The sequence below is a fragment of the Lepidochelys kempii genome, chromosome 6 (genome assembly GCF_965140265.1).
Source record: "Lepidochelys kempii isolate rLepKem1 chromosome 6, rLepKem1.hap2, whole genome shotgun sequence".
Taxonomy (NCBI): Eukaryota; Metazoa; Chordata; order Testudines; family Cheloniidae; genus Lepidochelys; species Lepidochelys kempii.
The window spans coordinates 13,897,121-13,919,442 of NC_133261.1; the positions used below are offsets into that span (position 1 = coordinate 13,897,121).

The 22,322-nt window shown below is 60.3% G+C and overlaps 1 protein-coding gene across 13 annotated transcripts in view; it reads left to right on the forward strand.

The window, feature by feature from the left end:
- TNKS1BP1 (tankyrase 1 binding protein 1) overlaps window positions 1-22,322 on the forward strand; it is a 32,862-nt gene that overhangs the window by 4,457 nt on the left and 6,083 nt on the right. For 3 of the 13 annotated variants that reach the window (XM_073346804.1, XM_073346806.1, XM_073346809.1), the window contains exons 2-14: window positions 2,007-2,167; window positions 3,593-3,810; window positions 4,432-4,491; window positions 5,505-5,655; window positions 6,126-6,903; window positions 8,075-8,147; window positions 9,895-11,451; window positions 12,586-14,276; window positions 18,574-18,877; window positions 19,564-19,711; window positions 20,142-20,278; window positions 21,280-21,446; window positions 21,647-21,753. In XM_073346804.1, coding sequence (XP_073202905.1) covers window positions 5,553-5,655; window positions 6,126-6,903; window positions 8,075-8,147; window positions 9,895-11,451; window positions 12,586-14,276; window positions 18,574-18,877; window positions 19,564-19,711; window positions 20,142-20,278; window positions 21,280-21,446; window positions 21,647-21,740 — 5,052 coding nt within the window. In that variant the 5' untranslated portion in view covers window positions 2,007-2,167; window positions 3,593-3,810; window positions 4,432-4,491; window positions 5,505-5,552 and the 3' untranslated portion in view covers window positions 21,741-21,753. Of the gene's footprint in view, window positions 1-1,440; window positions 1,633-2,006; window positions 2,168-3,592; window positions 3,811-4,359; window positions 4,588-5,504; window positions 5,656-6,125; window positions 6,904-8,074; window positions 8,148-9,894; window positions 11,452-12,585; window positions 14,277-18,573; window positions 18,878-19,563; window positions 19,712-20,141; window positions 20,279-21,279; window positions 21,447-21,646; window positions 21,754-22,322 lie in introns of those variants that run through there. The other 10 variants (XM_073346807.1, XM_073346802.1, XM_073346813.1 and 7 more) reach the window with 10 other exon arrangements.

Genomic DNA, 22,322 nt, shown 5'->3' on the forward strand with positions numbered 1-22,322 from the left:
GAGGACCCGGTCTGGTCAGACAGGGCTCACAGTGCCACCCTCAGCCACTTGGCCCCAGGTTTCTGTCAGGAGGGCACCCCCCAACCCTCCCATTTGAAGTCCAACCTGTGCCCTCATCAGCAACCCACTCTTTCCTGACCACCCCTCCCTGCATCCACCTCCTGCCTGCCTACAGCTGGACACGCCCTGCTGCCTCCACCCCTGCCTGGCCGTGTTTGTCCAGCATCTTGATCCCAGCCTCCCCACCCCAGCTGCTGAACACCTTCTACTCACCAGCACTCTCCATCTGCACGGCTCCCTGCCACCCTTCCTCTCCCTCCCGCAGCAGCCTGGGCTGGTTTCCCTCTGGCTACAACAGCTCACAGCCACTCTCCGTAAAGTAGCTAATAGGCTTCTCCTTCCTGCTGGAGGGGGAAGGTGAAGGCTCAGTTTTGCCTTTCACCCTCCTGGATCCGAGTGCCTGGTCAGCTGGGCTGGCCCCTAGCTCTGCAGGTGCCAGAGTCCCTGAGAGCAAGGGCTTGGTCCTGTCCATTGCACTGTGCTGATCCCTGGAGCCACTCAGGGCTTGGCCCTCTTGCTCTTTTCACTTTGCCTCCCCAGGCGTGGGCCTGGTCTGCACCACAGTTAGGTCAACCTAACTCTGTCAGTGTCTACACTACAGTGGGGCTCCTGCCGATATAAGTTCCCCACTACACTGACTTAATAACTCCACCTGTGGTGGAGGAGGAGTGCTTAGGGTGATGCAGTGTCTGTATAGATGCTGCGTTACTTAGGTTGGCTGTCAGCCCCAGATGTCAGCTGACAGCTGGAGTCTCCCTCCCCCCTCTTCCCAGTGCTGACAGCCTGAGCTGTCAGTCGGGCATAGGGCACACAGCTGGAACTGCCCCCTGACCTGGGGCCCAAGTCTGAGCCAGGGGGCTCAATTTCACAGCAGGGTGCCAACCAGCAGTGAAACTGACATTTTTGTCAGTTTCACAGCTGCTATTATTTCACATTTTGTGAGCCCTGTGTGGCTGTCATTGCCCCACAATGACTCACTTCAGTTGGTGCAAGCGCTCCTGGTGAGAATGTGCACCACTGGCAGAAGGAGAGCAGTATGGACACCAACAGCTGATTTAATTGCTGTGGTGGCTGTAGGTCAACCTAACTGAAGTTGACCTAATTTTGTAGTGCAGACAAACCCTTGGTCTCCTGTGCATCACTGTTAGCTGTGACCATGACTAGCTGCATGTAGCTTTGGACTCCTTCCTGCTCATTCCCTCTGCCTGTCCTAAGATAGTTCCTGGCCTGGTTTGAACGTTTCCAATATGAACATGGAGGTGTCCCATGGGAAGACCCACGTCAGAGGCCTGGCACCCTTGGGTATTCCCTCCCCTGCTTCAGCTTACCCTCTGCCAGTAACCTTGGCCTCCTTCTGTCTGAACTGTCCTCTGTCCCCAGGCCTGGTCTCCACTTAAAATCTACACTAGAAACTTGCATCAGCACCGCTGTAGTGCTTGCAGTGAAGATGCTCTAAGCTGACGGGAGAGAGGTCAATAGCTACGCTGGCAAGAGAAGATTTCCCGCCAACACAGTGCTCCCTAAACTGAGGGTTAGATTTTCCACACCCCTGAATGACATAGTTATAACGAAGTAAGTGTGTAGTGTATGTAGATCTAGCTTTAGCTAGATACTTTTTCTGCACTCCAAGGTCTGAATAATCCATGTGTAGTTGCGGCTAGGTGGATAGATGAATGCTTCTATCACCCTAGCTACTGTCACTCAGGGAGGTGGTGTTGATACATGGATGGAAAACCTCCGTCCGCCGCTGTAGCGTGTGTCTACACTACAGCATTACAGCAGCATCGCTACAGCACCTTAGCTGGGCTGCTGGAATGCCCATAGTGTAGACATGGCCGAAGTCTCCTTTGCTTGCTACTCTGCCCGTGGACTCTATCTTTATTGAGGCTCGTCCCGCAGGGATCTCCTCTCACCTTGATGATTTGTTTCCCTTCTCCATGTCCCAGTGTGGCCAGAAGCTGCAATCCACCTTCTTGCACCTATGCAGAACCCAAACCACGACTCCCGTGTCCTTGGACATCTTCTTTGGGTCCATGATTGGCTGTAGACACGGTCTACGTGGTTGGTCCTGTTCTCAACCCCTTCTGTGGAGCAACCTGGTCTTTTAGTAAGTATTTGATGACTGGCTCTTCAGTCTAGCAGACAAAGGTCTAATGAGCCAAGGCTGAAGCTAGAGAAATTCAGACTGGAAATAAGGTAGACATTTTTAACAGTAAGGGGAATTAACCACTGGACCAACTTACTAAGGCTTGTGATGGATTCTCTAGTACTGGCAAGATTTCAAACAAGAGGGGATGTTTTCCTAAAAGCTCTGCTCTAGTTGGTCAGGGAAGTCCTATGGCCCGTGTTACATACAGATGATCACTGTAGACCCTTCTAAGTTCTATGACTCTATCCCATGAACCCTATAGCCGGCTCTTGTATCCCTACTTGACCTCCTCCATGAGCCTTCTCCTGTGGTGGCCCCTGAGACTTGCCTTCCTCCCAGGACTCATCTGTAAGCAGCTTAATTCTCCCTGGGGCCTGAACCACTTTTAAATCCTCTTCCACTTGATTCCTTGCCTGTGGACCACCCGTGCTGTAATTGAATCGCTGTGTAAATGGTTCAGTTATCTGCAGAGCCCACAGGGGCCTGGCCTGAGCTGTGTGGTTGTCTGCAATGGTGTTGGGGGTATGTCACTTTTGGGGTGCAGGAGGATTCCCCAGGAGTGGGGGAGGCAGGCTGGGGGCGCAGATCACTAGAGGAGTGTCCCTCCGTGACCATCCTTGCCTCCCCCAGCACCTGCCCACTGAACCACTCGCCCCGCAGCAGGCAGGAGAGCCACAGATATTCAGATCCTGCCTCTGTGCAGTCTGGCTTGCCCAGGGATTGGCACAAGCTGGGATCTGTTATCCACTGAAGGGAGAGCACTGTGCAGGGTCTCAGAGCAGAGCTCAGGAGGTAAGGGAGGGGCGCTGACTGCTGGCAAATGGTGATAGCGCTAGGAATCCTCACTCAGCTGGAAGGTCTGGTGATGCCAGGGCCTGGTGCGGGAGGAAGGCAAGGGGCATGGGCAGGAGGCTGCAGCAGTGTTGGGAAGAAGCAGGAGAGGGTCAGGGGGCACAAGAGGAGTGGGCATGAGGAAGAGGGAGGAGTGGGAAGGGGGTATTGATATGGGGGGAGGCAGGGTGTGGAGAAGGGGGCTATGTGTGGATGGGACATGGGGGGTATTAGCATGGGGAGGCAGAGTGTGGGGGAGGCAGTGGGGAAATGTGTGGGGGGGGGTACTGGCACAGTGGAGGGAAGGCAGGGTGTGGGGAGCGGGTGTGGTGTGGATGGGATATAAGGGGTATTGGCCCAGGGGGAGGTAGGATGTGGGGAGTATTGGCATAGGGAGGAGGCAGAGTGTGGATGCTATGTGGAGTGGGTTGGCACAGTAGGAGAAGGCAGGGTTTCGGGAGGGGGCATGGTGTGATGGGGGGGGGGGTATTGGCAGGGGGGAAAGCAACTTCCGCATGCCTAGTCTTCCCTGATGCTTGTTCTGCCCCGCAGCCCCCGTCAATTCCCTCCTGCCCCGCCCTCCCAGCACCCCGCGATTCGTGCGCCGCCCTGTCTCTTAGAAGCCCGTGTGGGGTTGGCACGGGACCGCCACCCCTTCCTCTCCCTGCTCCGGCTCTGGCTCGCTGCGCAGATTCAGGCAGGAGCCGGCCGCCGCGGCGCAGCTGGGCCGCCTCGGATCCCAGCGCCGCGCCAGGAGGCTGGGAAATTGGGTGAGCGGGAATTGGGGAGAGAAACCCGATGGCTTCCAGATGTGCCCGCCCCGCCCGGCTTGGCTGGGGCAGCTGTGACGCCAGCTCCCCGGGGCGGGGCGGGGCGGAGATCGGTTCCCACTGCGCCGGGATGGGGAGACTGTGACTGGGGGTGGGGGGCGGGTTAGGAGACGGAATGGGGGAAGCGGGTGGGGCTGGAGAAGAGGGGGGATAGGGCAGCAGGAGTGGTGGAGGGGAGGGGGAAGGGAGGCAGAAGAAAAGGGGAGTGGAGCGGAGCAGGAGTGGGCGGGGTAAGGGAGGCGGGGCTGGGGGGAGTGGGACGGGTTAGGGGTGGGGCTGGGGGAGAGAAGAGGGGGAGTGAGGCAAGAGGAGTGGTGAAGGGGAGGGGCTGGGGGGAGAGGAGATGCGGAATGAGTCAGGAGGAGGGGTGAAGGGGAGGGGCTGGGGGAAGGGAGGCGGGGCTGGGGAGGGTGAGGAGAGGGGGAGTGGGGCAGGAGGAGGGGTGAAGGGGAGGGGCTGGGGGAGTGGGGCGGGGGAGGGAGGCGGGGCTGGGGCTGGGGCTGGAAGGGGAGGGCTCGGAGTCAGGCCCTCGGAGCTAGCTGGTTTTTCTCGTCCCTGCAGCCTGAGTCACGGGAGCTTGTGCACCCCAGCCCGGCCTACGATGAGGCAGCTGCCGGGAAGGTGAGCCAGGCTCCCAGCGGCCGGCCCAGGAGAGTCCAGCTGGTGCTGAACCACGCTTGACCCAGAGGGGTGTGGGCACCGTGCGTTGGGGGCCAGGTTGGCACCGGGAGTTGGCACTGTGTGGGTGGGGAGTCAGCGCTGTGAATGGGACAGGGCTTGGGGCGTTTGTGGGGGAGTGAGGCCTTGGACCTGTGTGCAGAGGGCTGGGTGGGGCTGGGGGACTGGCACTATGTACAGGGGCTTGGCATGTGTGGGGAGGGCTGGGGGTGTGGGCCGGGGGTCTGGCACTGTGGAGGGTGTTGGCTCCATATGTGGTGGTAGGGGTGGGGAGTTGGTGCTGTGTATGGGGGTGCTGAGGGGAGGCAAGGGTCTGGCACTGTAGGGACATGAGAGTTTGGAACTGCGTAGGGAGGAGCAGGGGGTTGGCACTGTGTGGGGGGGTAGGGGTGAGAAGTTGGTGATGTGCATAGGGGGCTGAGGGGAGGCAGGGGTCTGTCACTGGGGGGGGTGGGAGTTGGCACTGAATAAGGCGGGGTGGGTGTTTGGCACCATGTGTGGGGGTGGGGTGGGGAGTTGATACTGTGCATGGGGGCACTGAGGGGAGGCAAGGGTCTGGCACTGTGGGAGGAGTGCTGGGGTCGGCACTATGTGTGGGGTGGGCAGGGTGGAAGTTGGGGTAGGGGACTTTGTTTGGCAGCTGTACATGGGGTGCAGAGCAATGGAGGTCGAGGTGCGGCTGGGGCTGTGCAGTGAGTGTGGGGCCTGTGGTGGTACAATGTCCTGCGTGGCTAGGGGGCATCCTCGGGAGGTGACAGCATGATGTGACCAGAGGGAGGCGGGGGCTGATGGGAGCCATGTGGGGCTTTCACAGGAGCAGCAAGGAGGGGGCTGCAGCTGGAGCTGAGGGGCATGCTGGAAAATCAGGCCATGGCTGGGAGCTGGGGTGGGGGTGGGGAGGACCAAATCTGACTGCTCCTTTCTAAGACAGCCCTGATCTACCATCTCTCACCTAGGGGCTGACGCGTGCACTGAGTTCATTGAGCCTCAGCCCAGGTGCCACCATGGCCTCCCAGACACACCCCCTGCGCCCCCCACCTCCCTGCCCTACCTCCAATGGCAGCATGGGGGCCAGAGGTGGGCAGCCGGCAGGCAGCCCCGAGACAGGTACGTGCTAGTGGGTAAGGGAAGAGTAGAGGGGGACTGGGATGGAGAATAACAGAGCTGGGGAGCAGCTCGCTTGAGTGATGGGCACAGGGGAATGAGGAGCATCACAGAGTTCAGAAAATGCCTGGGTGTGTGGAGTGGGACACAGAACCTTTCCCCTCTGGGGCCATCCGCTCTGATCCTGCCCCAGGCTGACTCTGGGGGTGGGAGGTGGGACACAGGGCCATGCTTTTCAGGGGTCCATCTGTGAGACAAATTTGAGTTCTCAGAATGGTGCAACCATCACAACCCCCCAGCACTGAGCATCTGTCAGCGCAGACCCTGGAGAGCCATGTCCACCCCGGAATGGCTAGTCTGCAGGGGTGGGGTTGCTTGGGCTGTCTGGGTTGCCCCTGCTGGGGGGCTGGCCAGGGCAGTGACTGCTCTGTGGCTGGGCTCTGAGAGAAGCTCTTTCTCTCCCCCTGCCCCAGGTGACACTTGCCTGAAGCCGTCAGTTGGGCCCAAACCCCGCATGCTGCCCAAACCGGCTGTACCTGCCAAGCCCTGCACCCCGGCACTGTCCCCTGGGTCGCGGCCTCCCCGCCTCGAGTTCCCCTCTGCCGAGAAGATCAACCTGCTGGCGGGTCCCAAGCCATACGGTGGCAGCAGCACAGCCCTTAAACGCCTGTCCTTTGGCCTCAAGAGCCCCCCAGGGGAGACCTCCAATGGGAAGGGGGCACCGCCACCTGCAGTGGGAGCCCCACTCTGTACCACGGAAGAGAGATCGCTTGCTCCTGTGACGCTCCCTGATCAGGGGCCCCTAGGAGTCCTCAAGGGCACTGCCCCGTTCAAAGTGAAGCCGGTGCCAGTGGCGGCCAAGCGGGAGCGCTTCCCCGGCACCACAGTGGAAGAGATCTTGGCCAAGATGGAGCACCCCTGCAAAGAGGGGTCGGGCAGTCCTGACCCGGCCTGGGGCCCGCGCTCAATCTTCAGCCCTGATGGCAGCTCCCGCTTCGGGCCCAAAGGCTATGCCGCCTTTCGGAGACAGCCTAGTGCTGAGGGAGGGGAAGGTGACGCCATTGCCCCCCGCTTTGAGGCCTCCTGGGTATCTGGGCCCCCCGAAGCACAGGAGAGCAGAGCGTCCTGTGGGGACAAGCCGGTCGCTGGCAGGATGAAGAGGGAAGGAAGCCCGAGTCCCATTGGAGAACTTCCACCAGAGCCCTCAGATGGAGAAGCAGAGAGACACCCTGGCTCAGCCTCCAGGGAAAGGTGAGGGGCTGATGTGCAGAGGTGGGGCATGCAGGACATTGTGGGTAAAGGCCTTGTCTGTTCTGTGCTGGAAAGGGTGTGTGTGGAGGAGGAGTGGGCAAGGTGTGCTGCACTACATTATGGGTAAGAATCTGGCAAAGGCGCTAGGATCTGGTGCCAGATCTTCCCCCCAGGGAAGCGGAGAGGAAGCCAGAAAGGGGATTGTTACATGGTGCTTCCTGGATGTAGAGGAGAATCCTAGAGGCATCCAAACAGCTCTTTGACACCTGTATAAAATCAACTCGGTAGTTAGATGAGTGCAGCTCTGCATATGGACAAGACCTTAACACTTAATACAGAGTTAGCCTGTGGAACTCCTTGCCACAGGATGTGGCTGAGGTCACAAATTTGGCATGATTCCCAAAGGGAGTGGATATTAGATAATTGTAACATGTCCACAAGGCCTTGGTTTATTTTGAGTTGGTTAGGAATGCGGTTAAGCTAAACCAAAATAAGCTGTTCAGTAAGGGTCCACATGTCAGGACTGTGTGCTTGGTTTAATTAAACCAAGGTGAGTTGACAGTAGATGAGGCCTGGGAGATGTTCCCATTCCCTGAAAGCTGGCAGTCTGAGACACACAACATGGAGGTACGTGGCGAGAGTGCCAGGTAGGAAGGAACCCTGGAGAAATGTTTGGAAGAGGAGAGTGGACCTGGAGCATGATCCTGGTGCAGGGGACACTGGGTGGCTGGTGTGGGAGAGGATGGGAGAAGATCAGCTGTGGGCAGGTGGTGAGGTTCTCACTGGCTTTGGATGTGAGGGTGAAGGGCTCTTAGTAGAGAGGAGAAGGGGCCATCAATGGAGGTGGGAGTTGAATGGGATGCAACTGTGGAGTTAGAGAGGACAGGGTGGATCCTGGTGAAGATAATAGTATCAAGCTCTTCTGGAGAGCTTTAAATCCATAGATCTCAAAGCACTTTCCCAAGGAGGTCAATATCATTATCCCCATTTTACACATGGGAAAACTGAGGCACAGGGAAGGGATATCCAAGGCACTCAGCAGCAGAGCTGCAAATAGACCTCCGGAGTCCAGTGCCCTACCCGCTAAGCCATGCTGCCTCCATCCTGCTGACTAAAATATTCCTTGTTCTGGAGACTAACCCCCCATTTCTCCATGTTTTCTCTCTCTCAGTGGCTCCTCCCCAGCCAGCGCCAGCTGCAACGGGGACCAGTCCGGACGCAGAAAGCCGCCGTCCCCCCCTGGTGTGAGTTCTCGGCTCGCCCCCTCCAGCGTGGCAGCTGCTCTGCTCAGTGCTCTCCTTCCGGGCTCTCCTGTCTCCTCCTGGGCTCCCTCTCTCTGGGGTGCGTGTCTCCTCTCCCTTCTCTGCCAGCCCTAGGGCACCAGCTCCTGCAGCTCTCCCGGGAGGTGAGGCCATAGGAACTCAAGTGTCCTCAAGTGTCCTGCATGGCACCATGGGTCCCCCACTTGTTGAGTCCTTGGCACATTGAACCTCCCCCATGCATGGGAAGGGAGTGATCAAGAACCCAGGTGTTCCATGGGTCTCTGGGCCTATTGAACCTCCCCCAGGCATGGAAAGGGAGTAATCAAGAACCCAGGCATCCTGCATGACACCATGGGTCCCTGAGCCTATTGAACCTCACCCAGGCATGGAAAGGGAGTGATCAAGAACCCAGGTGTACTGCATGGCACCATGGGTCCTCCACCCATAGGCTCCTAGGCCAATGCTGTTTTATCTCGCCCAGCCCTGGGGAGCGGGTTGGACACACGAGACCACGCCAGCCAATATAATCAGGATCTCCTGAGGGGGGTGCTTCCCCCCGTGGCAGCAGCCCTGGGTGGTTGGCCCAGGGGACTGGGAACCCAGCGCTCACTCTCAGTCTGTATGCCTGCACCCAGGAGGGAGCAGCCCTGACTCACCGTGTTGGGCTCGCTGACCTGGCAGGTATGCAGCAGGCGGGCGGTTCCCAGCCCCACTGGGCCCTTGGCCAAACCTCTAGGCAGGGAGGGTGGAGAGGGCCCGCCCCCCCCCCCAAGCCACTCCTCTCAGGATTCCTGGGAGATAGCCAGGAAGAGGTTAACCATTAACTCCCTTTTCCTGGTGGGGGCGGAGTGGGGAACTGACACTGGGGCCCCCTTCCCTTCTCCCTGGTGGGGGAGGGGGCATCTGACCCTCCTGCCCTGGGGCTGGGGGTCTCCAAAGCCCTGAATGCCACTCTGCAGCCATATGGCTTGATTCCTCCTGCTTCCTCCTTCCTCCTCCTCCTCCTCTCTGCCTTCATCTCCCTGCCATGGGGCTCCTCGCAGTGGGGAAGGGGCGGGCACCCTAGATCATGGGAAGCTGCAGCTGAGGCTAAGCTAGGGAGCTGGGCGTGGGACAGGAGCCAGGCTGGAGGGGTCGCCTGAGCCCAAAGGGTGGGACAGGGCTAGGCAGCAGCACCCCCAAAGGAGATTGGGATCCAGCTGGGCTGAGTCACATGGGAAACTTCTTTAATGCCTCCAGTGAGACACTTCACATGGGGAAGGGACACTCTAGTGGGGACCCGGGCAGTGGAAGTCAGGGGGCATCCAAGGGTGATTCCTGGGTGGTGGAGGTCAGAGGCTGTCTGAGGGATGGGGGGAAGCCTCAGGCGGTGTGGGTTGGGGGGAAAGCAATGTGTGTGGGGGGGTGTAGTCCTGGGGGTTGGGGGGCCATCCGGCAGGGGGAGCCCCAGATGCTGGGGGTCGGGGGGGTGAGGAAGCCCTGGGAGCTGGAGGTTGGGAGCTGTCTAGGGGATGGGGCACAGCCCTGGACACTGGTGGGGGGAAGCTCTTGGTGATGGGGGTCATGGGCCATCTGGCAGATGAGGGGGGAAGCTCCAGGCGCTGGGGAGCGGGATGCACCGGGGGATGGTGATGGAAGCTCTGGGCAGTGGTAGTTGGGAGCCGTCTTGGGGGGGAGCCCCATCAATCTGGGGGGGTGCATGGATAATGATCTCCCGTTCTTCTCACAGTTCGCCTTGGCCCGGACCTGTCCCATCCCTGTGGCTCCTGCTGAGCTCCCGTTCAGGGTGGCCCCTGGCAACTCTGCTGGCCTTGCCCTGGCCCCAGGGGCCCTCTACCTCCCTGCCGAGCATCCTGCCTCAGCTCTGGGGTCCCCTGCTGTGCCTGCCGAGCTCCCTGCCCTGGGCTCGCCCCCTGCCCACACTGAACTCCCCACCAGTGTTGGGCCCGGCTTCCCAGGCACCCCTGAGTCTCTGGCTAAGTTCCCCATAGGCCTAGTCCCGGCCCCTGATGCTCCAGCTGAGCTCTGCCACAGAATCTCCTGCTCCCTGGGGTCTCTGGAGGCTCCTGGTGAGGGGTCCCAACCCCCCTCTGGCCTCCCTGCAGGCATGGCACCAGGCACTCCAGATGCCCCCGCAGAGCTCCCCCGTAGCCCCCCTGCAGGGCGGGCCCTGGCCCCAGGCATCCCTGCTGAGCTGCCCCACAGAATCACTCACTCCCCAGGGGCCTTCAAAGCTCCTGTTCCATCCCCAGACACCCCCAATCTGTGTCCTAAGCTCCCCACCAGAGTCTCTTGGTCTCCGGGGTCCCCCGATGGACCCACTGAGTCCCCAGTGTCCCCATACAGCTCCCAATCTCCTGAGCGGGGCTCCCCTTCACTCTCCAGTGATGCGGAGCCATTCACAGGGCCTGCGCCAGCAGATGAGGACTTCCAGTGCCCACAGCTGGGGCTACAGCGCTCCTCAGATGGGGTGGTGCAGCTGCCAGACAAGGAGCTAGGAATGGGAGTGCTGCGGGGCTCCCTGGCTGCCCTGCCCAGGGGAGGGCCCCCCCACCCTGGGCCACCCCTGGAGGGTGAGTCCAACTGGAACCTGTCACAGTCATTTGAGTGGGCGTTCCCATCCCGGGCTGTGGAGTGGGAGCCCCCCAGGTCCCCCCTTAGAGAGGCAGATGACTCTGGCCTCTCTGAGCAGGGGGACTCGGAAGGGGAGGGCCTGGCCCCCAGCCCCAAAGGGTCTGAGGAAAGCAGCAGCTCTGAGGGGCAGAGGGCAAGGCAACTCAGCACTGCCCTGGATTGGCAGGACGCCGAGGCTGCAGGGAGTTCTGCCCGCCTGGATGGTGCCATGGGGGCCCCATGTGATCAGGGAGCGACTGAGGTGGGGGGCCTGGAGGCCACATGTCCTGGGGGCCCCGTCGCACAAACGGAGGCAGCCGTGGCCGAGCTGAAGGGCCCTGCAGTGGTGGATGAGGTGGCCACTATCTGGGAGGAGCAAGGCAGGCCACTGCTAGGCGCCCCCCTGCGGCTGACTGAGCCAGAGCCAGACCAGGAGCAAGCCGCCCCAGTCCTGTTGTCTGACACTCCCCGGCCAGTTGGTGCTGACCAATGCCAGGAGGACGACTTGGCGTCAGTGGGGAGCTGCCAGGAGGGCCTGAGGCCAGGCAGGGCGGGTTCTGAGCCACATCCCAATGCACACTGGCTGGATGAGCTGCTGGCATCACCCCCGCCCAGCGCAGATGAGACCAAGAGAAAGGGCACGCCCGAGCCCAGGGACCCTGCAGGGCCAGAGGTAAAGGAGGGGTGACCGTCTGCGGGAGGGAAGGGGGGATCTCTTGGCACCGGGGGGGTGGGATGCGGGGTGGGAGGAGGACTTCGTCTCCTCAGTGTGTGTCTCTCTCTCCCCAGGCCCAGCTGGAGGTGCTCTCCCCAGGGTGAGTGTGGGGGAGGGGTATCTCCCCACGGTGAGTGTGGGAGGTGTCTCACTGTGGGTAGAGCACCTCCTGCTGGATCTGGGGACTGTGGGGGGGCATCTCCCAAGGGTATGTGGGTGGGTGGGGTATCTCCCCAGGCCCAGCAGGGGGCACTCTCCCCAGGTAAATGTGGGGGAGGCGAAAGCCCCCTTCTCAGCCCATCCCTGCTGGGACGAGGGGTGGGTGTTCTACGCTGAGCAAGCTGGGCTCAGTTCTGCAGGGCTGGGCATTGGCCGCTGGCAGAGTGTGCAGAGCAGTCGGACAGGTTGGGCAGAGGCAGAGTGAAGCATGCTGGGGCGAGCTGGGACAGGGAGAGCCGTTGAAGGCAGCCATAGAGCTGGCCTCTCCTGGGCTATCCCTCTTGGGGTGCATGGGGTGGCCTGCCACAGCCATGGCCAGGGAGGCTGGCAGGATGTCTGTCCTGGGGCGACTCTTGGCTAACTTGGAGCTGCGGGATGAGGCTGGGCGTGCTCAGCAAGGGAGTGAATGGAGCACTCCCTGTCTGGCTTTGAGTACAGATGGTGCTTCTGGCAGCATCTGGGTGGGGGGACCCAGGAGACCTTGTTCCTGTGGCCGCTCCGCTGGGCTGGGTTGGGTGGGAGTTAAGATTGGCTGGGGCTGCCCAATGAGATCTTGCTCCTCCCAAGTGCTGTGGCAGAAGGGCTGTCCCTGAAAGCAAAGGGCATTGGGGCAGGATCAGAGGGGCTAGTGAACCGGAGACCTCAGGAAGGGTGAATGAATCTCCTGCCTGTCTTGCTGGGTGGAGGGTAACCCAGGACCCCAATGCTGCAGCTATGGGGGAAGTGCCCCCAAGAGACAGATTCCCCTGGAATCCTGCCTGCCTCTCATACAACCTGGCCAGTTTGGGAGGGAGAAGCTGATCCTCTCATATCCCCTTCCCCACAAACTCTTTCCTCTTTTAACCCTATTCTCCTTCCCCTCCCACCCCTCAGGATCTCCTTGGTTGGTCGCGGAAGGATCTGTGCAGCGAGTTTGGCATCAGAGGGGCCCACCGGGCCGGTGAGTTTGGCTGGGCTAGCGAGACTGGCATGGGGAAGACAGAATGGCCCGGCAGTTACAGAGCTGGTGAGACAGAGCAGGATGGGGAGTTTGGCACCGGCACACGGGACTGGAGTGGCGTGTACAAAGAGACAGAGCTGCTGGGTGATTCCAACGTGGGACACAGAAACTGGCCTGACGCCTACGGCATCGGGGACAGCTGCCGGCAGGAAGGGGAGTTCAGCCCCGGCAAGCCAGACTGGAGCAGCCAATACGACATTGGTGGTGCCGACAGCTCGGATGGGGAGTTCAGTACCAGAAAACTGGACTGGACCAGCACCTACGGCATTGGGGACAACACCCAGCAGGACAAGAGGTTCAGTACCAGCAAACCAGACTGGACTCCTGAGTACAGTGTGGGTGATACAGCCCGGCAGGATAGAGAGTTTGGTACCAGCAGGCCAAACTCTACCCATGAGCCTGGTGTCGGTGATATTGACCAACAGGATAGAGAGTTTGGTATTCGCAAGCCAGACTGGACCCGTGAGCACGGTGTCGGTGATACAGACCAGCAGGATAGAGGGTTTGGCACCAGCAAGCCAGACTGGACCCATGAGCACGGTCTCAGTGATACGGACCACCAGGATAAGGAGTTTGGTGCTGGGAAGCCAGACTGGACCCATGAGTGCAGTGTCAAGACCAGTGGGCAGGGTAGAGAGTGGACCCGTGAATATGAAGTTGGCAATACTGCCCAGGAGGACAAGCCAGATTGGACCCGCAAGTTCAGTGATGATGCCCAGCAGGACAGAGCGTTCAGCCCTGACAAGCCAGCTTGGCTTGGTGAATATGACATTCACCATATAGATCAGGAGAGTGCCTTTGGTTCTGGTGTTGGAGACCCCGACAGCTCAGCCCAAGAGCCTGGTGCCAGGAAGCCAGGGTGGAGTGGCACCAACTGGCAGGAGAGCAAGTTTCTCTTTGCTAGGAGGGATTGTGTCAGCGATTTCAGGATCGGAGGAGCTGAGCACGAAAGCCAGTATGGTGTCATTGGGACTGAGCGGGCAGGTGGCTTTGGCTTGAGTGCTTTGGATCCATCTGGTGCCATCAGGACCCTGGGCCCAGCAGAGCTTGGAGAGAGCCAGACTGACTGGGCTGGCCATACCAGGACTGTGGACCTGGATGAGCCCAGAGAGGCTGGTGTGGGACACTCTGACTGGGCCCAAGATCTAGGACTCCATGGCATAGGTCCCTCTGTTGGCCTGGGGGCAATCAGTCCTGAGGAGCCCAGCAGGGGATGGATGGACTGGACAAATGAACTGAGCGTGAGCAGCATGGATCCGTCTAGCAGTCTGGGGATGGAGGGCTTCGATACACCCAGAGAGCCTGGCGTGGGGCAGCCAGACGGGGCCAGCGACCTCGGTACGGGAGGCCCGGCCACAGCCCATGGCTTCGAGAGCGTGGGCCCAGCAGAGGCCAGTGCGAGACAGACTGACTGGAGCCATGAGTTCGGCTGTGGGGACGAGGGGTCCGCTGAGACCGGGGAGGCTGGAGCAGGGCAGATGGACTGGGCCAGCGAGGTCAGGATTGGACGTGGGAAACAAACCAATGCCACAGCCATGACTGGCTTGGAGCTGCATGGAGACAGGTGAGGGCTGCACTGAGTGCATGAAGGTTGGGCAGAAGTGTAGGGTGATCCATCCCAGCCTTCACTGCTCATCAGAGCAGGTGGTGCCCCACCTAGGCTGGGTTCTGGTCTCAAAAAGCAACTGTTTTCAGAGGGGAAGGGGGGAGATCTTGTCCCAATCCCAGTGTGGGGCTGTTCAGACAGAGTACTCCCATTGTGGAGATCAGCACTGCTGCGCTTGCCTAAATGGCAGATGCCTGCTGCTGAGCTCATTGCTCTCAAACATTCTGCAGCAGTGAGTTCCACTGCTTAACACCTCCTCTCCTTGGGGACGCCTCCCGTGGACTGCCACCCAGCATGGTCATGTGCCTCCTCGTGCTGTCTTGATCCGGGCAGCTGAGTTGCTTTCCACCCACCACCTGTGGACCTCCTCCTTCCTCTCCTGTAACCCTCCTTGCTTCGGCGCCTTGGCTTTGAGTCAAAGAGCTGCCATGACCACTTGAACATTCCCGTTTGCATCTTCGTCCCCTTTCTCACTGGCTCAGCTGGCCTTGGCTTTGAGCTGCCCGTGGCCCTGCCAGGAGTTCTGTTGTTCACCCACAGCCTGTTTAATTCAGACCGGGAGGCAGCTGCCCAGGCAGAAGGCGCTAGCCCATCCTTATGTCTCAGGGCAGTTTTATGCTTCAGCGTAGGCAGGATGTCCGCCCAGAGAACCACTCCTCTGCCTGCCCTGGGCTCCAGCGCCCAGACGTTTCCCTCCCATCTCTGTGTGCTGAAAGGAGGATGCCCACCTCTGTTCAGCCCCCTGAATCAAAGCCCAGCTTCCTTCCCTCTGAGCTCCCCCAGCCCAGTCTAGAAAACCCCTTTCTAGCTCGCCCTGAGAGTCGACCAGGGGTGGCCAGACGCAGGCCCCCTGGCCCAGGCGGGCAGGCTGTTCCTTACAACACACCTTAGATTGTGTCTGTTGAATTCCATCTGTCGCTGGGTTTCCTGGCCTCGGTGGGTGGCCTTGGCCATCCAGTAGCTTTGTCTCATTGGTGAATGTTGCTATCCATCTATTTTCTCCTCCTTTGTCCAGCGTGTAGTCTATGGTGCATCAGGCCCACGGGACTTTCTGCCACTAGCTTCGTTGTGCTAGGAGAACAGGCCGTCCATTCTTGCAGCGCTTCCTGTTTTCAAATCAGAGATAGCGCTTCCCCTCCTGCCTCGGCTCCCGTACTCTCAGTAGCCTCGAGTGCAGGGTCTTTTGTCTAAGCCATTAGAGCCACTGAGCAAACTCATTAGCCCAACTGGAAGTGCCTTCAATGGACCTTCTTCCGAGGTGCTCTGTGCTTTCTGAGAACTTGAGCCCCTTTCAGCTGTCTCAGATTGCTACCCCCCCCCCCCAAATCATTAACCACTGTGGAAATTGGAAGCCACTGTGGTTGGGGCAGTTCTCTGGCCTGTGTCATCTTCCGGATCCTAGTCACCTGAGCCTCATCAAATGACACATTCAGATTAGGAGGGAAGGCCACACTTTGAACAGATGGCCAAGGGAGGTAGTGGATTTTTCCATCCCTTGGTGTCTTCAGATGAAGCCTGGCTGCCCTCCTGGAAGACACATTGAACCAAACACAAATTACTGAGCTCATGATGGGGGTAACTGGCTGTGTTATGCAGAAGGTCGGGCTAGATGATCAATTGGTCTCTTCTGGCCTTAACACCTATGGAAGGGGAAAGTTCCAGAATTGTGGGGGAGGGTCCCTTGCCAAGAACCCTTCCCCCAACAGCTGTTGTGTGTACTTTGTGCTTTTCCCCACTGGGTGCTGTCTGAGGGCTGATCGCCAGCAGCAGCCTCTAGTCCCAGAGGAGAACACCAGCAGGTAGAGGGAGGAGAGCTTAGCCAAGGCGTTGGAGCAGAGTGGGGAGCTCTCACTGTATGGGAGCTGTGCTGCTTTGGAGACATCTCGTGTGCTGTGGTGCTCCCCTTAAAGCATCATCAGCACCCCCTTCCCTCCCGTGTAGTAGCTGTTCCCAACCGGCCTCCTTTAGTTCACTGGCTTAGTTCTTCAGATTCCTTCCCAGCTCTCAGGCAATGTGTCCCTTTCATGTTCCTCCACGGGGTCCGACAGCTTCACTTGGCCCATATGGAGTATCCCGGGGTTGGGATCCACATTCCCTGTATGCTGCACAGCTGCACAATGGCCAATTTAGCACCACGCAGGCGCTCAAGGGACCTGCTCAGGGACCTTCTGCAGTCTGGGGGAGAGGCAGCCCTACCCTGGCCCCAACCTAGTCCAGCCCCCAACCTGACCTGGACCTGTCATAGCCGGGGTGCCCCTCCCTGAACCCAACCCCGGCCCGGACCTGTGGAGAGGTGCCTATCCTGTGTCCCAGCCCTGGAGCTGCCATGGCGGGGGGAGATGCCTCTCTCCCCCAGCCCAGGTGCTGCTGCAGGGAGAGAGAGAGAGAGCTGGGGCAAGTCCTGTCTCCCCGCCATAGCCCTGGAGCACCCTCCTGCACCCCTAATCCCTCATCCCCACCCGGAGCCTACTCCTCCCCTGCCCCAGCCCCAAGCCGTTCATTCCCGGTCCCACCCCAGAGCCCACATCCCCAGCCGGAGTCCTCACACCCCTGTACCCCAACCCTCTGCCCCAGCCCTGAGCCTCCTCCCAAACTCTGAACCCCTCAGCCCCACCCCCACCACATGAATTTTGTTACGTGCACCAATATGATGGTGATGTGTCACATATCACCTCCATATCAGTGCAGATAACAAAATACATTCTGCACACGGATGGGAAAAATTAGAGGGAACACTGGTTGGGGTTTCCAGGTGGCGGTCCATGCTGGATGGAAATGTGCTGACGTCCCACAACAGCTAAGTACCCCCTTCACAGCCTGGGAGCCTATGGGCTTCTGGCACATGGCTTCCCCCTCTGGAGTCCCTGGAGCAGTCCTGGTTCCCCATTAGCTTCTGATACAGGGGATGCATCCACAGAAGGGGACCCTTCCCCCCGAACTCACAGCAGCGCTCTGGTCTGCATGCTCTGCAGGAAGGCTCTGGCACGTAAGAACTCAGGCTGCAGTTGGTGGTGGATGATGTAATTGGTTCTGGAGTAGCTGTCCAGTTGTCGGAGATCATGGGAACCAGCCAGCAGTCAGTTGTTGCATGGGGCTTGGAACTCAATGTCCTGGCTGCTGGCTAAGCTGGGTTTGCACCGCTTCCAGGGTTGTAGCGGGGCGCTGCCCAGGATCAGGGCCCTGCAGAGCTAACAGCCGAGCCATGGCATCTAGGCACCGCCAAGAGCAGTGTGTTTCTGCCCCCCACTTTTGGGGTAGCTGAGGCTGTAGATGTACCACGTGTGTCCTTCATCCTGTGTCTGTGCATCCGTCACTCTGCCGGCCCTCCTCTCAGGCTGCCCATCAGTGTGCTGTCCACGCGCTCTACTAACATGCTCCATTTGTCCTCCTTGGAACAGGGAGAGAACCTGGAGGAAGATCTTCCAAAACACAAAGAGAGCCACTACCCTCAAAGCCCCAGTTGAGCTTCCCAGCATTCGGGGCCAGATGCTGGGAGTATCCAGTGTTTAAAAACTGCCTCTGCCCAACCTCTGGAGTGGGCTGATCAGCCCCAGAATCTGCATCCGCTGACTGGCCTCTGATAGCCTGTCAGGTTCCCATTCTCTTCTTCCCAAGCCCCAGACCCTGCTGACTGAGAGTGGCAGCACTGGGCTTCTCCTCTCTGGCTGGCATGTTCCTTCCCTGATGCCAGGGATCTTCTGGGTGCTGGGGCCTGGCTCTGTTGTCCCACCTGTTGCTCTAGGCTGTGCACCCCTCCTGTGGCTCTCTGAAGGCCTCTGCCAGCTGCTCCCAGGCAGGACACCTTCCCGCCCTACCCAGTGAATTAGGTTAAAGGAATCAGAATGTGTCTGGGTTCTATCCCCAGCTCTGCTATTGAACCCCCGGGCAAGTCGCCTCCCTGTCCCTTGCCTCAGTTCCCTCATGGGGATAATGATTTTGATCTTCTTGGAGGGAGTGTTTGTGCCCTAGAGTTAGTGCTACATTGGGGTGAGTTGCGCTCATTTCCTGGGCAGGTGCCCAGGCCAAGCTGCGAGGAGCCCCATCTGTTGTATGCCCCATAAGGCCAGGTGAGGGGACTGTAGATGTGGGCTTCGCGCACAGCGAGGGGGGAGCAGAGGAAGCTGGGAGGGGAGTATGGGGGAGGGGAAGCAGAGGAGGCTGGGAGGGGAGTGGGGGAAGGGTCTGGAGCAGAGGACTGGGGCATGGGGGGCTCCATGGACCAGGGACAGCAGGGTCTCACTGTTCTCTCCCCCAGCAGTGGCCCCGGCAGCCCCCAGCTCTCTGGCCCGAGCCCCCTTCTGGAAGAGATGTTGGCCAAGGCAGTCGCCCAGCGCAAGAGCCCCAGAGAGGAGAGGGGGCTGCCTCCTAGCCCTGACGCTCCCCCCTCTCCCTTACCACAAGAGGAGGATGGCGGGCCCCGGCCCGAAGGGGATGGCGCACCCAGCCCGTCGGATGCCACGGACAGGGGCTGGCTGCCAATAGAAGCGAGGAAGCTGAGCCAGCCAGGGTGCTGTGGGAGCCAGCCCTCCCCGCCAGGCGAGGACTTCGCCTTCCTGGAGGTGACCCTGGGGGATTTCCCAGCAGCCTCTGCTCCCTCCTGGGCCTGGTGCTGGTTGTGGTTGGGTACATGGGCCTCCTTCCCCCACCACTCATGTCCACATTGGGAGCCGGGACTGTAGGGGGCAGGTGACCTCGAGCCCCCACTTTTCCCTGCCCGATGGGGACACCAGGCGGTGACTGGCATGGGGGCATCGTGGGCTGCCTTCAGAAGGGAACTCTCCCCATGCCCTCCCTGGTGACCCTCCAGCTGGGGGACCCCATGTCTGGGTTGAGAATCCCCCACTGCCATGCTGCGGGGGAGCCTGACTGGAAATGTCCAGGGCTGGATGACTAACCCTTCATTGGCTTTAGTGAGTCACATAGGCTCTTGATCATGTACCAGGGCCCCCGAGGGAGTACACCCATCCATACCCACTTCCTTGTGGGTTGCCTCTGGGATTGGGTCCCTCTGAGGGGTTGACTGGGATTGCCCCTGCTGGAGTCCCAAGGCAGATGGGGCAGCCTGGCACCCCCATGGGCTTTCCCCTTATGGCTCGGCATGGGTCCGCGGCTCTCCTGGATCAGTAGCCATAGCAGCTGCGGGGTTGGTGGGCAGCGTGGTGCTCCTGTGGGCTCTCCCCTCGCATCTGGGCACTGATCAGTATCTTCCCCCCCCCCCCCCGGGGCATGTATGGGACATGTACAGGGCATGGAAGTTCTTGACAGCACCATCTACCGGAGCAGAGCCAACCTGGGCCGCAAGCGAGGTCACCGGGCGCCGGCCACGCGCACTGCGGGCACCCTGGCACTGTCTGAGGCGGAGGTGGCCGACTGGATGTTCCAGGACTCTACAGGTGGGACGTGGGGTGGGGCATGCTGTGGCTCGCTGGCCAGCCTAGTGTTGATCTGGCTTTCTGTTCAGTGGTGTGCCGTGATGTTGGCGTGGTGTTTGTCTTGCATGCTCTTGGCGTGCTGTTAGCGTGTGGTCCTGTGTCGGAGGGGTGTTGGCATGGCCGTGGTGGATGTTGCCATGTGGCATGATGGTTACGTGTGTTTCTGGGTGGCACATCATTGTGGGTGGGGGGTGTATTGGGGGTGTTATAGGGCATGGTGTTGGTGCCCCACTCCCGGGTGGAGCGTGTGTGTTGGCGTGTGAGCCCACATGGCACCGGCACCAATGCACATGTGCTGCCGTGGCAGTGGCATTGGCGTGTGTCCCCACGCAGTGGCGGTGCTGATGTGTGGCCCTGGGTGGCCTGACACTGACCCTGTGTCTCCCCTCAGAGCCCAGAGCGATGCGCTGGGTGTCCTCAGATGAGGAGGCGGCAGAGGAGCCCCGGAGCCGGTGGACACGGCCCTCGCTGGCGGCCAAGGGGTTGAAGGTGCCACTCTTCCCAGGCCTGAACCCCTCAGCTCTCAAGGTAGTGCCTGCCAGGGCTCCTGGGCCGGAGGAGGGGTGGGAATGATCCGGGGTGCCCACCAGGGATGCAGCCAGTGCCCATGGGATGTTGAGAGGGCTGAGTAGGAGAGGGAGTGGGAAGGGGGTGAGGAGGAGGGGTCTTGAGAGGAGAAGTGGGGCTGGGGGGTGAGGTGGGTTCTGGAGGAGGTCTTGGGTGGTGAGGAGCAGGATGGGAAGTGTGGGGGGAATAGGTTGGGCCAGCATGTCCCCTTGGCTCTTGGGGAGGAGGCAGGGGACTCTGTGCACTGTCCCTGCCCCAAGCGCCTACTCCATAGGTCCAATTGGCCAGAAACTGCGGCCAATGGGAGCTGCGCAGGCAGCACCGGCAGGCAGGGGCAGTGCATGGAGACCCCTGGCCCCCCTCCCAGGGGCTGCAGGGACGTACTGGCCACTTCTGGGAGTGGCGCAGGGGCAGGGCAGGCAGGGAGTCAGCCTTAGCCCTGCTGCTCTGCTTACCAGGAGCCGCCCGAGGTAAGTACAATCTGGCCGGAGCCCGTACCTCTCCCCACCTCCCGCACCCCAACTCCCTGCCCCAGCCCTGAGCCCCCTCCAGCACCCAAACTCCCTCCCAGAGCTTGCAGCCTGTCCCCCCTCCTGCACCCTAACCCCCTGCCCCAGGCTCAGACCGGAGCCCCCTCCCATACTCTGAACCCCTCCACCTCAGCCCAGTGAAAGTGAGTGAGTGTGGGGGAGAGCGAGCGAGGGAGGGAAGGGCGATGGAGTGAGCAGGGCGGGGTCTCGGAGAAGGGGCGGGGGCGGGGCCTCAGAGAAGGGGCAGGGCAGAGGGTAGGGCAAGAGTGTTTGGGTTTGTGTAATTAGACAGTTGGCAACCCTATTGGGGACGGTCAGGGGGACGTGCTGTTTGTGGGGTGGGGGTGGGGGGGTGATGTACAGACAGAGACAGGGCATCTGTGTGTCTGTCTGAGACACCTTCCCCGCCTTCCCCCCCCCCCCCACACACAGGCCAAGCTGCGGGGCCGGAACCGCTCTGCAGAAGAGGGGGCCCAGCTGGGGGAGGCCAAGCCAACCCCTCCCAAGGAGCCCCACGTCCAGCGCTCCAAGTCCTGCAAGATTCCCGGCTTGGGGGGAAAACCCCTGGTGCTGCCCCCCAAGCCAGAGAAATCCTCAGGGTGAGTGTGTGTGGGGGTGTCTCTGGTGGGAGGTTGGGTTTGTGGGTTTCAGCAAGTGTCTATGCACCTAGGGGTGTTAATGGGAGGCTGCAGGTATTGGGGGGGTGCATAGACCCTGGGGGGTTGGGGCTGTGTAGATGTGATGGTGTCGGGGGGCGTAGACCCTGGTGGGTGAGAAAGTTCTATCCTTTTCCTGTCAGCTCTGTCATGGCCGCTGCCTCCTCGCCCCCTAGGTCAGATGCCACCTCGCCCCACTGGCTGCAAGCGCTGAAGCTGAAAAAGAAGAAATCCTGACGGCCCCATTGAGGTGAGGGCCCCATGTGCCTGCACCGAAAGCTGCGTCGCACTTCCACTGTGGCAGTTTGCACACGACATGCTGCACACCCAGCAGAGCTCTGTGCAAAGTCACGTCCGGCTGGTGCGATGCACAATCCCTCTTGCAAATGGGTGTGACACCGCCAAGGGACACTTGGTCCAAACCCAGGGGTGTAACACGTGTACAAGTGGGCTGTCAGCCAGTGGAAATCGGGCAGCCGGAGCCCAGACTGGGCTCTGGTACCTCAGATCTCAGACACATGGGTGCAGGACGTGGTTTTTGGGGAAGGTCTTGGCCCCTGGCCCCCTGGGTGCTCCTATGGGAGATTTCCCGTCCCCGTCCCTGGGCAGAGCAGGTGGGGGCTGTGCTGACTCCAGGGAGGTCAGGCTGGTGGTATCCTTCACCCCTTGCTTCCTGAATTCCAGCAATGAGCCATGTGTGACTCAGGCCGGAGTGCAGCAAAATGGTGTGGCCAGCGGCTCTTAGGGTTCCTTGCACCACCTAGCGGACAGTGTGGTGCTTAGCACCTAGTCCTTCCTCTGGGGCATGGCTCTGAGCCT